This window comes from Piliocolobus tephrosceles, chromosome 7 (assembly GCF_002776525.5).
Source record: "Piliocolobus tephrosceles isolate RC106 chromosome 7, ASM277652v3, whole genome shotgun sequence".
Classification (NCBI taxonomy): Eukaryota; Metazoa; Chordata; class Mammalia; order Primates; family Cercopithecidae; genus Piliocolobus; species Piliocolobus tephrosceles.
The window spans coordinates 52,936,705-52,952,134 of record NC_045440.1 but is presented as its reverse complement, the minus strand read 5'-3'; the positions used below and the strand labels follow the sequence as shown (position 1 = coordinate 52,952,134).

The 15,430-nt window shown below is 40.0% G+C and overlaps 1 protein-coding gene across 46 annotated transcripts in view; it reads left to right on the top strand.

Moving 5' to 3' along the window:
* The window catches only part of ST18 (ST18 C2H2C-type zinc finger transcription factor), a 312,735-nt gene that overhangs the window by 238,657 nt on the left and 58,648 nt on the right, over positions 1-15,430 (top strand). For 41 of the 46 annotated variants that reach the window (XM_026456244.1, XM_026456232.1, XM_026456243.1 and 38 more), the window contains 2 exons: positions 3,871-4,061; positions 11,613-12,404. In XM_026456244.1, the coding sequence (XP_026312029.1) occupies positions 3,871-4,061; positions 11,613-12,404 (983 nt within the window). The remainder of the gene's footprint in view (positions 1-3,870; positions 4,062-11,612; positions 12,405-15,430) is intronic. The other 5 variants (XM_026456237.1, XM_026456236.1, XM_026456235.1 and 2 more) reach the window with 3 other exon arrangements.

The following is a 15,430-nucleotide window of genomic DNA, read 5'->3' as shown; positions in this document are numbered from 1 at the left end:
CATTTCAGAGCTCTGCAGATGGGAAAACACAACCCAGTGGAAATGATTTCTGGCAACCTTGAGAAGATATGTTAGCATTTTGTGGCATTTCTCTTAGTGACATGTAAAGCATGGCTTTCCCTCATTGCAGTGTCACAGTGAAGTGTCACAATAAAGCCAAAATAGTGTGCCCTCAGGGAAAACTAGGAAAAGAGACCATTTTCCATGCACACACAAAGAGTAATATTTATTATAAAGCCTTTCATTTTAGCTCCAAATGCTGCCGGGGCTGTGGGTATTTTCCAGTGGAGAAATGCACAGAATGTGAGACTTAAAGCAAATGTTATGTGTAAATCTAATGCAATTTATGTAAATATAAATAATGTGTTAAAAAGTAGAATGCATTTATGGACATACATGCATGCGTAAATCTCTGTAGCGTGCCAGGGAGAAAGCCTGTGATGCTGCAAAGTGACAGCATTAGCCAGTGTTGATGGAGTCCAGAGAGCCCTGAGCTGGGAGCCAGGACAGTTCCATCTTTACCTATTTTTGTCACTACTAGCACAGATGTTGTCTCTTTTATCCACAAACCCTGTGATATGGAAGTTATTAATTCCATTTGGTAGATGAAGAATTTGATATTCCAAAAATTTAACTATCTGTTGCAGGTTACACAGCTAGTATTACTTACGTGATTTCACATACTCTTATTATCAAATACAATAGTTTATTATAAGCTAAACTTGTAGTTCTGATAAAAACCTTATATATCCTCTTCATCTTACACTCACACAGTTATTATTTGGTCCCAAATGTTTAACTTGATTTTTATAGTCATCAACTGCCATCTCATTAGGTTCATTCTCCTGCCCCAGGCTATAGACATTTTGGGAGTGTCTTAGTTATTATTTTGCAAGGTGTTTCTCATTGCTGCAATTCAGTGTCTTCTTCAGGTTGGATGACTGTTGTCAAATCAGTGGGCAAGGTCCTGTGGCAGGCACTTTTCTTCTAGTTAGAGAGGTTGCTGTTTCATCCGGGTTCTACTTTAACCAATTGTCAAATGTATACAGAAATTACCCATGTCTATGTCCTGATGTAGTAAAACGGAGGAGAGAGTGTGAGCTCTGGGGCCCTATAGACTTGGATTCAAATATTGGCCCCACAATTAGCAGTTAATGTGATTCTGGGAATGTTACTAGCTTTTATAAGTACATTTGGATGATGATATTAACAAGATACAGTTTGTAAGGATCTTAAAGGTAGTATGAGTTCAGGCCCATTCATCACCCCAGTCATCAAAGAAAGAAATGATAATCTTTTTGATGACCAATCTTTTAGTAACCACCCCTGCCACCCGAGGTCTCATTGATGAATGCTTCCTGATGCCAACAAATAATCTCCTCTTTCTCTTTCTCCTCCTTCCTCAGTTCTATTATGGAAGATGCAGCATGAGATCTCACTTTTAAGTGTGCCGTACACTATTGTTGACTCTAGGTACAGTGTTGAACAGCAGATCTCTAGAGCTAATTCATCTTGCTTGACTGAAACTTTATGCCTGTTTGATTAATAACTCTCATTTCCCCCTCCCCCATTCCCTGGCAACCACCATCCCACTCTGATTTTATAATTTTGACTATTGTAGATACTTATAGTGCAGTCACACAGCATTTGTCTTGTCTGTCTGGCTTATTTCACTGAGAATAACATCCTCAAGCTTCATCTACATTGTTGCATATTACAATATTTCCTTCTCTTTAAAGAATGAAGAGTATTTCATTGTATGTATGCACCACATATCAATTTGTCAATTATTCATGGACATTTAGGTGGTTTCCACATCTTGGCCGTTGGGGATAGTTGCAATGAACATATAAATGTAATGGATGTAGAAAACTGGGTGAATGTTCCTCAAAAATACAACTACCGTATGATCCAGCAACTCCACTTCTGGGTATTTATGTAAAAGAATTGAAATCAGGATCTTGAAACATCTTCACTTTAACACCTTTTGTTAGCTGTTTTCCCAATACCAATGTTATGCTTAAATTACTATGATTTTTAGAATCCACTTCCTTTCCCTGCTTTAATATCTGAATGACGTAGGAGCCTCTCCCATTTGCTACAAATCTTGGCTCATGATAATGGCTTAATGAACTTAGTTTTATATTTGCAAGGATTTTTTTGGTGGAAATTCATTTGACTCAGGATACTTTAACTACTTTAGGGAACCTCTTGAACCTCCTGAAGAGAGTTTCTCTAGGAACTCTATGCCTCTTTGATCTGTTTCTTCTGCCTCCCTGTGCCTCCCTGTTCAGCCCCTCAAAGCCAGTCTCCTTTGACAAAGAAGGCAAACATAAGGGTGTTTCTGCTTCTTTGTGCTGGCTCTCACTACATCATAATCTATCATGTAGACTTCTGTTTTCCTTGACAAACGAGCAGAGCCAGTCCATGTTGGTCCTCACTTCCTGCCCCATCTTCTTATCATGGCGGTGTTTGCTCCCATGGTCATCTGGTTATATTCTATTTTGCTCCATATTCTGTACATGGTCACTTTACATTTAGGTTCATCAGAGAAGTTTTGTGAAAGCACATTGCTTGATTCAGAAACTTCACTCTTCTTTTACCCATCAGGGTGATTTTTAATTCTCTACTTTTTAATCTTCTTAAAGACATTTCCAGCTCTCTAATTATCTCTTCTTCCAGGATCTTTTTTCTTCTTTCTTAGAAGAAATGACACTTTTCCCCTCGTTGGAAGTTTTTGAATCTACCCTTCTAAAGCCAAGAGTTCTCGTGTGACTATAACCGAATCATTTTCATGAATAGGCCACCATCTTTTGCGTTGATGTTTGTAAAATAATGGTTTAGGGCCTTTCTTTATTTAGTAATATTCCTGGGATTTAGTCGTCTTCTAGAGATGGAGTAAGTCATATCTTTTTACTCTGAGTCTAGGATTCTCTTCTCTGGATCTTTTCATCTAAAGCTCCACATTTTTCTTCAAAGTACATTTAATAAATATCTCTCATAGACTCACAGCTGGCTAAACCCTCTGATTTTCATGGATCTTGCCAAGAGAATGTTTGTCTTAACTTCACACATAGAGTGATCTGCATTAATTCTGAGTGAGCTATATGTAGGAAATCTATTTTGAAAGGGCCACCCTCAGGAGCATTTCCAAATAAAACCATATGAGAACAGGAGTGAGGATAAACTGTTGTCCATTTTTGTGAAATCCAATCTTATTTCTCCTCCTTTTATTTGTTCTGTGTGCCAAGTGAGTGAGAATCAGAAGGCAGAGTGCCATGTAGCATCTTTCCACTTTTTTTGTGTTTGATGACTGGAGATGGGAGACAGGATGTTCATAGCTAGCCCCCTTGCTCTACGCTCCTTTCTTTTAAGTGAAAGTGCGAGATATGTGACATTTCAAGTTTGAGCCACAACTGTGGCAGAGATAAGCAGTTTCAGTAGCAAACAACTGTTTAAAAAACCTTGTGATTTATCCATACTGGACACATTTTTTTTTTTGTATCTGGTGGTATATTTTTCACATTAGCTGTTTCTTAGGATTAGCAAACCAGTGCAAATCTTGTTTCATCCCTCCCTGGGTATTTAGTGTAGTGCCAAGCAAAGCACAGATTAACATATGCTTACTCAGGATTAAGGATGATTTAAAAAAAAAAAAAAAAAAAAAAAACTCTTCTGATAGGCAGTAAAATAGAATCCACACAGTTCAGTGGAGTCCACAGATGGGATGATTTTGTTAGTGCCAATGACCAACCCTAAATCTCTAGTCCCAAGTTTCCAAAGGCTTTAGGTTAGACTTCATGAAAGTTAAATGCCAAACAGCAGTAAATGGTAGTTTACCATATTCTTAATTTTCCTCGATCACTACAGTGTTGCCTATGATTGTTCCATGGCAAAGAAGAGAAGAGCTGAAGATCCAGCTTTGGGGGTTCCAGTCAACAAAAGGAAATCCCTGCTAATGAAGCCCCGACACTACAGCCCAAACGCAGACTGCCAAGAAGACCGCAGCGACAGGACAGAGGACGATGGCCCCTTGGAAGCGCATGATCACTCTACTGCAGGTAGCAAGGAGGAGAGCCCAAACTTTACCTGCTCCCTGGCTCCAAGGACTCTGTACTAATTCATGTAGAGTGTGTGGTTTGATGGTTGGTATGGTTGTAAAAGTATATTCAGATTTGGAAGCAAAATCAAACATTTATTTTACTTGACATTTATTTATTGAGGACCCACTTTTTAATCAGTAACTGTGGAGGGTCCATTGATAAGCAACAGAGAGTCTTGCCCTATCCATTTTCAAAAGCAGATGATTGAACTATGCCTCTTTTTGAAGAAAATACAAGATACTAAGTCTTAGAGTTGAAGAGTACTTTTTCTTCCTAATAGGAAGGATTCCTGAAAGAATCCTTTAAATTGAAGAGCATATTTAAACTTTAAGACACCTTTGCAATGATCAAGTTATATATAATGTTCATTAGTGATTATGATATATATGTATATATTACAGTTAAAACGTTTTATAAATTTTTTTATCAACATGTATGGTTTTTACTCCAAAATATAATTGGTAGTAACAACATGAACCAATGTAACTGGTCTGTGGCCTTAATATTTTTAATATTTTTAAATAAATGCTTATAGCAATCACGTATAGAAGCAACCTCAAGTTGGCAGATTAGAGTCTTCTTCAGAAGGAGACTGAAGGAAAATGATGTATTATAGAAAAGATATCACTGTGCCCATTATTTCAAAAGTAAGTTACTTAAGTTTCCCTTTAGCAGCACATTTTAGTTCATTGATTCACTCCTTCACTTACTCATCAAACACCTTTTGTGTGCTAGGTGAAATGTAGTTACTGTTTCAAAATTTGAGGATTTCTTTTTTCCCCATTGAATGTTATTCGCATTAGTTCCTGGTAGTCACATGCCTCTAGGAGTTGGAATTCCATCACTGATCACTTTGTGCATGAGGCGAAGCTGAGTGACATGCAAAAACTCTCAAAAATTATAGAAAACAATTAAGATCTAAAACTTGACTTAGTAGAAAAATGAAACTAGGTGTATATTCTACTAAACATAATTTTTTTCTGAATGTGAATTTTAAAGGAATCAAAATATACTAAATAATTTGTTACTTAAAAAGAAGTACTAATTATGCAAACAAAAGACAATGAGATTCTTATATAATACATTTTTATGGTATGTAGAATTATAGTTAGCAATAAGAATTAATGGAAAAGATTTAAGGGCATACTTATGAGTGAGCACAAATCTCAGTTCAGAATCATCCTAGATTCAGTAATATTGACTTGAAAGTAGAGTTTGCAATTCTGTGGTTAAAACAAAGCTGTATTCTGATTTGAAGGTATTTATGTAAATTCTTTGGCTTTTCTGTATTTAGCATGTGATTTAAAGTCTCATAGCTCATCTGTAAATTATAATCACCCTTGACTTTTTTGTTTCCTTGAACTGATCAATTTTATTCATTTTGTTGTTGTTGTTATGTTTTTGTTTTTTGAGATGGAGTCTCACTCTGTCACCCAGGCTGGAGTGCAATGGTGGGAACTCAGCTCACTGCAACCTCTGCCTCCCGGGTTCAAGCGATTCTCCTGCCTCATCCTCCTAAGTAGCTGGGATTACAGTCACACCCAGCTAATTTTTGTATTTTTGGTAGAGACAGGGTTTCACTATGTTGGCTAAGCTGGTCTCAAACTCCTGACCTGAAGTGATCGCCTGCCTCAGCCTCCCAAATAATTACAGGTGTGAGCCACCATGCCTGGCTCAGTTTTATTTGTTGATTCATGAAAATTTGCTGGTTGAATCTAGTATTAGGGAAAGTCTTTGAATCATTTGTGGTTGGACTTGCAGTATAATACACCAACTGACATTACTTAGCCAAGCGTTTAAGAAAATGTGTGTGCTTTTGCATCAGCACGTTCTTGTAAGTGTTGTGAAAACAGACTATATCTGGCTCGCTGACTTGTCACCTTCTATTGTAGTTTGTTGACCCCATACGTGTTTAATATTAACCAATTGAATATATTGTCCAGATGTCCTCCAGTTAAACACACAGTTACAGGCACTAATGGACGTTTATTTGCAGGTTCACAAAAAAAGGTTAACTATTTTCATATTTCATATTAGAACCACTAATAATAATAATGAATATGCTAAAATTACAGCAGTGATGACCATTGTTTTTGAGTTCTTAATATATTCCAGATACGTAAATGATATCGATTAGTCCACATAATGCCTCGAGTATGTGTGATTATGGGCACAGTTTTACAGATGAAATCACTGGGGACCAAAGAGATTTGACGCTGAAGGTAATGCATCTTATAGGTGTTAGAAGGAAGACAATTAGGAAACAATTGGAAGGACAAGCAAAAATAATTATTTCCCAGCTAACTATGCTCTGTAATGCAGCTGTCCTCACGCACTGACTACCTTCAGAATGCAGACTGGGCAAAGTTCCTACAATGTCAAATTATGCAGTCACAGTTTCCAGTAATGGCAGACCCTGTGCCTGGTCAAAAGAACAAAGATTCTAAGTTGCCTTCAGCCCTCTGAACAAGTTACTCCCCACCCCACTACGAGGAAGGAGAGCCAGAGCCGAGTTAGTGCCCAAGCCAGCATAGGGCTTTTCATCTGGCCTCTCATTTACTCTGGTTGCCCCAGGGTATTTACCTGGCCAGGTGTGTGCCCAATTATATCATCGTCAGCTGGCAAGCTCAGATAATGAGAGAAGGGATAGTGCTCAGGAAGAGACTGAGGTCAGGAGCTTGAATGCTGCAAAGTTTTATTCCATTTTATAGCACAAACTTCATCCATATCCTCAACCTGCTGTCTTTCAAAAAGATGCAGGTCACTGTTAAGGGAATAGAAGAGAATATGGACAAACCATGCAGTTACCTCTTCCTTCCTGAGGAGATGAGCTTGCAAAGTACTGCCAGAAGGGAGGAAGAACAATAAGCACAGGCTTTCCTGACACATGCAGGGAGAATGAGAGTCACCAGAAGGAAGATTAACCAAGCCCAGGTGTGGGGTCCCCAGCAGCATAACCACAAGCTCATGGGGAAATCTGTCCCATCATAGAAGTTCTAGGGGCTGGGAGGACACTTTTAATACATATTATCTTTCAACTAATAGCAAATAAGGGATAAACCACTCTCCTTTCGGAACTTTGAAAGATGAATTCATTTTTGCCAAGGCTTTTATTCCCAGCAAAATGTACATATTCAGGAGGCCTGAAAAGCCAATTTACCTATAAAAGTAACCTAGCTAGTTACAGAAACAGAACTGAAATCCAATTATAATAAAATCCAGTGTTACTAAAGGAGACAAACTCAAAATATGCTGTGACTTTCAGAGGACGTTTTAAAGTTGTATCATTGCAGAACAGCCAACATCTTTGCCAGGATTCATTAGTATGTATCTGTAGGATTACCAGAAAACTCTGAGTAGAGGTCTTGGTTTAAAGTAAATAAACAACTGTGATCTTGTATGTATCAGGCAGAAGCATTTACTTTTTACTCTAGAAAAGCATCCCAGCTCCAGCCCCTACTCACTCCCCGCACTGTGAATGCACTCAGGATGGAGAGAGGCCTGGACCAGTGAACAGCCTGCTCTCTGGCTGTAACCCTCTGGTTATGCCCACCCAAGAGCTGACCCTAGAAATTTTCTGACCTATTAGAGTTTTGTTGTTAAGAAAGTTGAGGTTGGTTCACTTTTAGTTTTTGTTTGGTCGTGTTGTTTATTTTACCTATAATTTGAGCAACATCGTTCTTCTCCTTGAAAGTTACCTGACAGTTGGCTGGGCGTGGTGGCTCACTCCTGTAACCCCAGCACTTTGGGCGGCCTAGGCTGGTTGATCACGAGGTCAGGAGTTCAAGACTTGCCTGACCAACATGCTGAAACCCCCGTCTCTACTAAAAATACAAAAAAAAAAAAAAAAAAAATAGCCAGGTGTGGTGGCGCTTTCCTGTAATCCCAGCTACTCAGGATGCTGAGGCAGGAGAATCACTTGAACCTGGGAGGTAGACGTTACAGTGAGCAGAGATTGAGCCACTGCACTCCAGCCTGGGCGACAGAGGGAGACTCTGTCTCAAAAAAAAAAAAAAAAAAAAAAGAAAAAGAAAAAGAAAAAAAAGTTAGCTGACAATTGCATTCTAGTATCTTCTGCATATGAATTTACTCTTGAAAATATCCAAACTTGGGAAAATAATGAGCTACTAGTGTTCTTAGTCATTTCTCCTAAGGGTCACTGTGTTTCCTAAACACCAGCCAGGACATACGGCCTTCCATGGCTGCGGGACCTGGAGTAGCATGTTTCAGAGGGCAGAGCATGGAGTGGGGGCCACGTAGCCCTGGTCGTGTGTCTCAGTCTTGCACTGGCTGGCCGTGTGGTCTCCAGCAAGCCCGGCCCTCTGTAGAATTATAGTTTCCTTCTGTGAACTGGAGTAGAAAATGCCTTTCTTGTGCTTATTGTGACAATTAAATGAAATAAACAGCTGAACACCATGCCAGGAACATAACAGTTTGTTGTCCTAGGAGGGATCCTTGAAGTACCCATCCAGTCATCAGATCATTGGATCTTCCTTGTTTTGAAGATGAGGACCCAGTCTCAGGCAACCAAGGGCCTGTCCAAGGTCACATAGCAGGTAGTGCCAGGCCAGCCACACCACCTCATCCCCCTAGAAGTTTCTCCCTCCACATTGCACATCGTGCACTCACTCAGTTTCCAAAGGCAGTTAGTGAACATGGCATAGTGTGCTGGGAGTGAGGATGAACTGAGTTGAGCCTTCTCAACAGTGGGACTCTGCCCATCCTTGGGGGTCAATATTAGTAATTATCCTAGGTAAAAAAATAAGCCCATCTTATTTATGATAAGGGTTGCATAGAACCCCTGCCATGACTACCTTCTAAAATAGTATCTGGGGCAGGGGCAAGAGAGGCACCCTTGACTGGATACCTATTGGGTATTCCCGTGTGGCCCCCACAGGGTGCACAGGGTGATAACTGTTCTCCTCAATGTGCCAGTGGTGGTGCCAAAGTGAGACAGGTGATGCAGCCCCACTGAGCTCGCAAGAGAGGGTGGCAGGATCAGAACTCAAGCCGAAGTCCACCTGATGCTAACAACAGCGTTTTTTAGGTTGGTTCAGTGGCAGAGGCACAAAATAAATCACCAGGCCCCCAAAAGAAATAAACACACACAGCCTGAGAAAACGAAGGCAACTCATTGCAAAGCTGGGAGAAACAAGCGCCCCATCACAGATCTCTCAGCTTCCAAAGCAAACCCAACTTTTTTTCTTATGAGTCCAGTGAAAGCCTGTGAGGGGGGTGGAATGTGGAAAGTTGGTTTGCAGATTTGCAGAACATCCCTAGAAACCCGCGTGTGCTGTGCAGGCACCTCTGTCGGTGGCGCTCCTCTTTTTCTGAGGAATAATTAATAAATATTTTCTTTTAGCATATAACAAACAGTTGAACCAAACAATTATGTAAACTGGAAATGACCCAAAATGCGAGCAGTTGGCAGCAGCACAGTGAAATGCATTGTCGTGCACATGTGCATTTTTGTCACTCCCGCCTCTCTGGTGATCTGCACTTAATAGGAATATTTTAAACTATGTAGCTAAGCAACAGAGGTAATTGTTGCTTTCTAGAGCTTTTGTTAGCACTCTAACACAGCCCAAATATGCATAATTAGGTATAATGTCTATAAATCATTATCGTACACATGTGGGTAGTTAAGTGGAGTGAGAGAATAGTTCAATGAATTGAGCATATTCACTGAAAATGCTTTTTATTTGTTTTCTGTAGTTCATAATACTTTAAAATTATCATAACCCTTTACACTTTCTCTTAATAGCCAACTGTGATATTGAGAAAAACTTCATTTGCATTTTAGACCATGTTTAATATATTATTTAAACCTGGAGTTCCTCTGATATGAATTCAGGAGAGGCTAGGCCATCCTATCAAATATTATGTGCCTGTTTATCCAGCCTCTTTTCTAGGAACTAAAATGTTAAATTTTTCAGTTTATGTTGAATAGATCCCAACAAAAGACTGCACCCTATAATCAGCATTATTTACAGGGGCTAGTGTTGTGACTGAATTCTTCCCTTCATCCAAAAATGCTTTTAGTTACTATGGCAATATTTACTTGATCCTGGCAGTCCAGTGTTGATTTAGGGAGATAATTACCAGAAAGGAAGATGATGGAGATGTATTTTTGAGTGTCCTTGTCAGAGACAATGTTTATAAAAAATTAAATGAGACCAAAAAGACACATTGTCTTCCACATAGACACTGTCTCCCCCTCAGCGCTCACACCGGATGGCTGTGCTTTTCTTCCCTCCAAAGATGTTTATTAGCACAGAATGCACTGCTCTTGGTGTCTTTAACAGTCTTTAATGGGGGCTTATTCCTGGTTGCTTCCCATCCCCCCACCCTGCCTTTGAGACACAGAAACAGGCCTCCTATTTTTTGGATGTCTGGGCACTGTTGCAGGCACTTCGCAGACTGGTGTGCGCTGGGCACACCCCAAGTGCCTGGGCCAGGGGTGGAGTCACCTGTGAATCCACTCTCACTTGCTGTGTCTTGCACTGGGACAGGCTTGGGTAGGCTGATTATCGTCTATATACTCCGTCACCGCAACCTAGCCACTCCCAGAGCAAGGGGGGCATGACAGGGACAACAATAGCTGTCTGGGACAATAGCCACTCCATAAACTGTCCTGGACGGACAGGCACGGGCGGGGGGGGGGTCCTCACGGGGTGCCCCTCACGGGGTGCCTTCACATTCAGGACCCAAAGCAGCCTTGTACTGAGAACAGCTAGTTACCATTCAGCACCCTCCAACGCCCCACCTTGTTTCATTTTCTTGTTACACAAGTGCATGCAACTAATGGACCAGAAAATGTGTTACTACTATTTAAGATATGATTTGATCATGCTAATTTTCCTGTTTGTGTTTCCTTCAATATGGAATTTTAGGATGACAATGGCAAAGGTAAACAGGAAGTCTTGAAAGCCTCAGAAAGATGTATTGTATCTTAGCTAACAGTCCATAAAATCTGAAAGTATGTCTGAGAAAGACTAGAGAGTAGAGAACGTAAACCAAATGGCTTTGAAAATACATTGCCATGCTAACAGAGAAACTGATTAATATTTCCTTTGCAATGTATACTATTATATATTTGATTTTCTTCTTGTTGGCTAAGAGTTGGGAATATAAGAAGTACAGTAACAATAATTTCACATTCAACAAATACGATTATTGTTAAGTGTCTACTTCTTGTCTTGGTCAATACCTCAGAAGTACTTACCTCCTAACATGTTGGAAATTATAATAGCTCATTTCTTTTAACACAGTTCTTAGAATATTAAGGTCTAAGTTTTCTCTTAAGAGGATATATGTTTTTCTCACCAATGTTTATAAAATTAATAGAGATTATATATTACACATACTATGTATGTATATGTGTACATATATGTATGTGTATGTACATATGTATGTGAATACATGTGTTTGTATACATATAACTTGTTGCAATTTTCCAAAAATATTTTTTGTTCTTGCTCTTCAAATATTGGTTTCCTTTTTCTGTAGAGGAAGTCATGATAAAACCTATGGATGAAAGTCTCCTTTCAGCTGCACAAGAAAACTCCAGTAGGAAGGAAGACAGATACTCTTGTTATCAAGAGCTTGTGGTCAAGTCTTTAATGCACTTGGGGAAATTTGAAAAAAATGTATCTGTTCAGACCACAAGTGAAAACTTAAATGACAGTGGCATCCAATCTTTAAAAGCAGAGAGCGATGAAGCAGACGAGTGTTTTCTGATTCATTCTGATGATGGAAGGGACAAGATCAATGATTCTCAGCCACCCTTCTGCTCCTCTGATGACAATGAAAGTAACTCTGAAAGTGCAGAAAATGGCTGGGACAGTGGCTCCAACTTCTCAGAAGAAACCAAACCACCTAGAGTCCCAAAGTATGTTTTAACAGATCATAAAAAAGACCTATTGGAAGTTCCTGAAATAAAAACTGAGGGTGACAAATTTATCCCTTGTGAGAACAGGTGTGATTCTGAAACAGAAAGGAAAGACCCACAGAATGCTCATGCAGAACCCCTGGATGGCAATGCCCAGCCCTCATTCCCTGATGTTGAGGAGGAAGATAGCGAGAGCCTGGCAGTAATGACAGAAGAGTCTAGTGATCTGGAAAAGGCCAAGGGGAACTTAAGTTTGCTGGAGCAGGCGATTGCTCTGCAGGCTGAGCGAGGTTGTGTTTTCCATAACACCTACAAAGAACTGGACAGGTTCTTGCTGGAGCACCTAGCAGGGGAAAGGAGGCAAACCAAAGTTATCGACATGAGTGGAAGACAAATCTTTAACAATAAACGTAAGACCCATTTTTGCATTTATTTTAGGAATAAAAGTGCTTTAAGGTTTGAAAAAAAAGTCAGATTTGATTTTTTTTCAGATAGCTTTTTGACAGTTTAATGCAACTTAAAAATCAATTTATAATTATAAAATAGACAATTTCTTTCTTTTCCCCCACTCTCTAGATTATTCTCCTGTCAAGCTGTGTTAGTTTTGGGTATTTTCACACATGAAAAAAAGGTTCATTGAATCTATTTCTTTTAATTTAACTGCTTTTTAAAAATGCATCATACCTTTAGAAATAACTTTATTTGACATTATTGGAAGTACATCAGTATTTACTGGATCTTAAATCAATTCCAGAAACTTAATTTTTCTTTGCACCCTCATTCTTGGATTATTTAACTGCAAGCCAGGCAGGATGCTCTGGTCCTTTTTGGGATAAAACTGGATGTTAATACGTTTATGAGCCTACACTTTCACTGGCTCTCTACCTCAGGGCTCGTACATCTCTGGGCCAAACTTCAATGAGAGAGTAGGTGTGCTTTGAGGAGGTTTTAGAGTTGTTCTTCAGGCCTTGGGAAAAGTGTGTTCCTGCTTCGCTGGAGCATTCCCCCTGCTCTTTCTCCCCAGAGTCTTACACCAGATGAGCCTGATGCTGGTTCTAGCAGTTTTATGGAGCTTCCCAAGAGCAATCCTTAGTGTCTAGAATGCTTGTTTAAGATGAGTATTTTCAGATTCCATCATCATCTGTGCTCCAGAATTTGAATTTTTTCCCATAAGCTTCCAGGTGATTCTTGGTCTCTCCGAAACCTGAGAGCCACAGAATTAGGGAGAGGAGTACCTTAGGAAAAATCAGGGCAGTGGACCCAAACAGCTTATAAGAATAATATGTTACTGTGGTTGAGAAGTTCTGATTGCTGAGAGTTATCCAGAAACAAATTGTATATTTTGTCAATTTAAATCCATTTTAGCACTCACCTGCAATCTTGACAAATAATGTCTTACAGCTCCGAGCTGAGGAAACAAAAAAGGATAAAATGGTGTCATGTAGTGAGGAGCAAGATAATGCCATGCAAACATCCTGCAAGGGTTGGAGTGGGGACAGAATATTAATGACTAGCCTGTGGTTCAGGACAGGACACTCTGCACTCCCACTAATGTGCAACTTCTTGTATTTAACTTTTTAAGTAAACTACAAAATCAGAAAAGAAAAATGGAATTTACTCAAAATTCCCCAAATCCACAATTTATGACATACTATATTTTATTGATCCTAAGAGATATCATTTCTATTTATTTATTTATTTTTGAGTTTTGCTCTGTCACCCAGGCCAGAGTACAGTGGTGCCATCTCAGTTCACTGCAACCTCCACCTCCCAGGTTCAAGTGATTCTCCTGCCTCAGCCCCCCGAGTAGCTGGGATTACAGGTGCTCACCACCACACCCAGCTAATTTTTGTATTTTTAGTGGAGACAGGGTTTCCGCATGTTGGCCAGGCTGGTCTCGAATGTGATTCACCCGCCTTGGCCTCCCAAAGTGCTGGGATTACAGGCATGATCATTTCTCCATTTTATCATCTCTGAACTCAGAAGAATATACCATAGTTTAATTACCAATCATTTTTTTCTTTCTAAGTAGCACACAGAATGATGATTTGTTTTGTTTTGTTAAACAATTGATGATACCTTACAGGCAATTAAACCTAGTATTTATAGAAACTTAATTATTTGAGCCACATCTTAAAGTATTTGATGATCCTTTGGATAATTTTATAGAGCTTTTAAAACTTCTTTTTTTGTTTTCAAAAATTAAAGGCATATAATTTGTGCTTGTAAATAATTTGGGCTTGTAAACATTTGCTTGTAAACAAGTCTCCCAGTTGGAGACTTACCAAATTCCTACTAGGGCTGGATGAGTCAGCGGTGTATCCTAGTGCCTGAGGCATGGGGGCAGCCTCTGCAAGATCAATACCAGGCAGGCTAGCCAGCAAAACAGGTGAAGAAGGTGAAGCCCACATTGAAGAAGAGCCACAGGCTTAGTCTAGAGGAGGCCTGCAGAGTCCAAACTGAGTATTCCTTTCCTGTTCCTTGTTCCCGATGTGGGATCCAATGGCACAAGAAGGATGTTTTTTGTCTCTGACATGCGCTCCATGATGTTAAGTCAATGCTCATCCCAACTGATAGCCATATTCTCCAAAATACCAGCCTAACTTCCCAGACACCTTGCCCATGCAACTTCACTGTTAAGGAGAAAACTCAGGAGTTTTAAAATCTCATTTAACCCCAGTTTTCAGATAAGTCAGCAATTCTAAAATTAGTTTGGTTAGACTCTTGCCACTAAGCATTTAGTGAGATTTAGGTTGCAATGTAAGTACAGTCGCCATGTCATTGACTGTCCTGCTTATGAAAAGGGGAACACTATGAGCCATTACATGAGTACATCAGATGTGAATGAGGACAGTCCCAGGAAAACCAAGGTGTAACATCACCAGAGTATAAGGTCACCCTCATTATGCAACACTGTACAAAGAAAGTAGAGGAAGAGCCAAGCCTGAGAGTCGCCCCAAGCTCAAGCTCTGGCTTCTTATCATGCAAACAGGTTCTGCCCTCCAGAGCATTTCGCTGCATCTTTGTTTCACCCAGCAGAGGAGGGACTTGCAGACAAAGGGGCACGGTGGACTGTCAGTGGGCTGCACCTGGGCAGGAGCCAGCCTGCCTTATCTCTAGCACCCTCTCCGGCTTCCTGCAGACAAACAGTGTGGTGAGGAGGGGAAGTGTGCGACGCCAATCCTTTCAATGTGGTTTAGAAACGTGGCCTTACCTGGGCAAGGTCCAAGAGAGGAAGGGCATTGAAATACACATTATTGCTCTTCTCCTTTTTTTCTAACTTACTCTCCTATGGTGTCAGGCCCCTCAGTTCCCCTAATCAGACTTTAAGAATTTGGACCTAGTGGTCTACAGATTTCACATCACCTTGAACTTTGGCTCTATTTTTGGATTAAATAAAACATATATCCACAAATCACAGAGCATCGCAAAACGC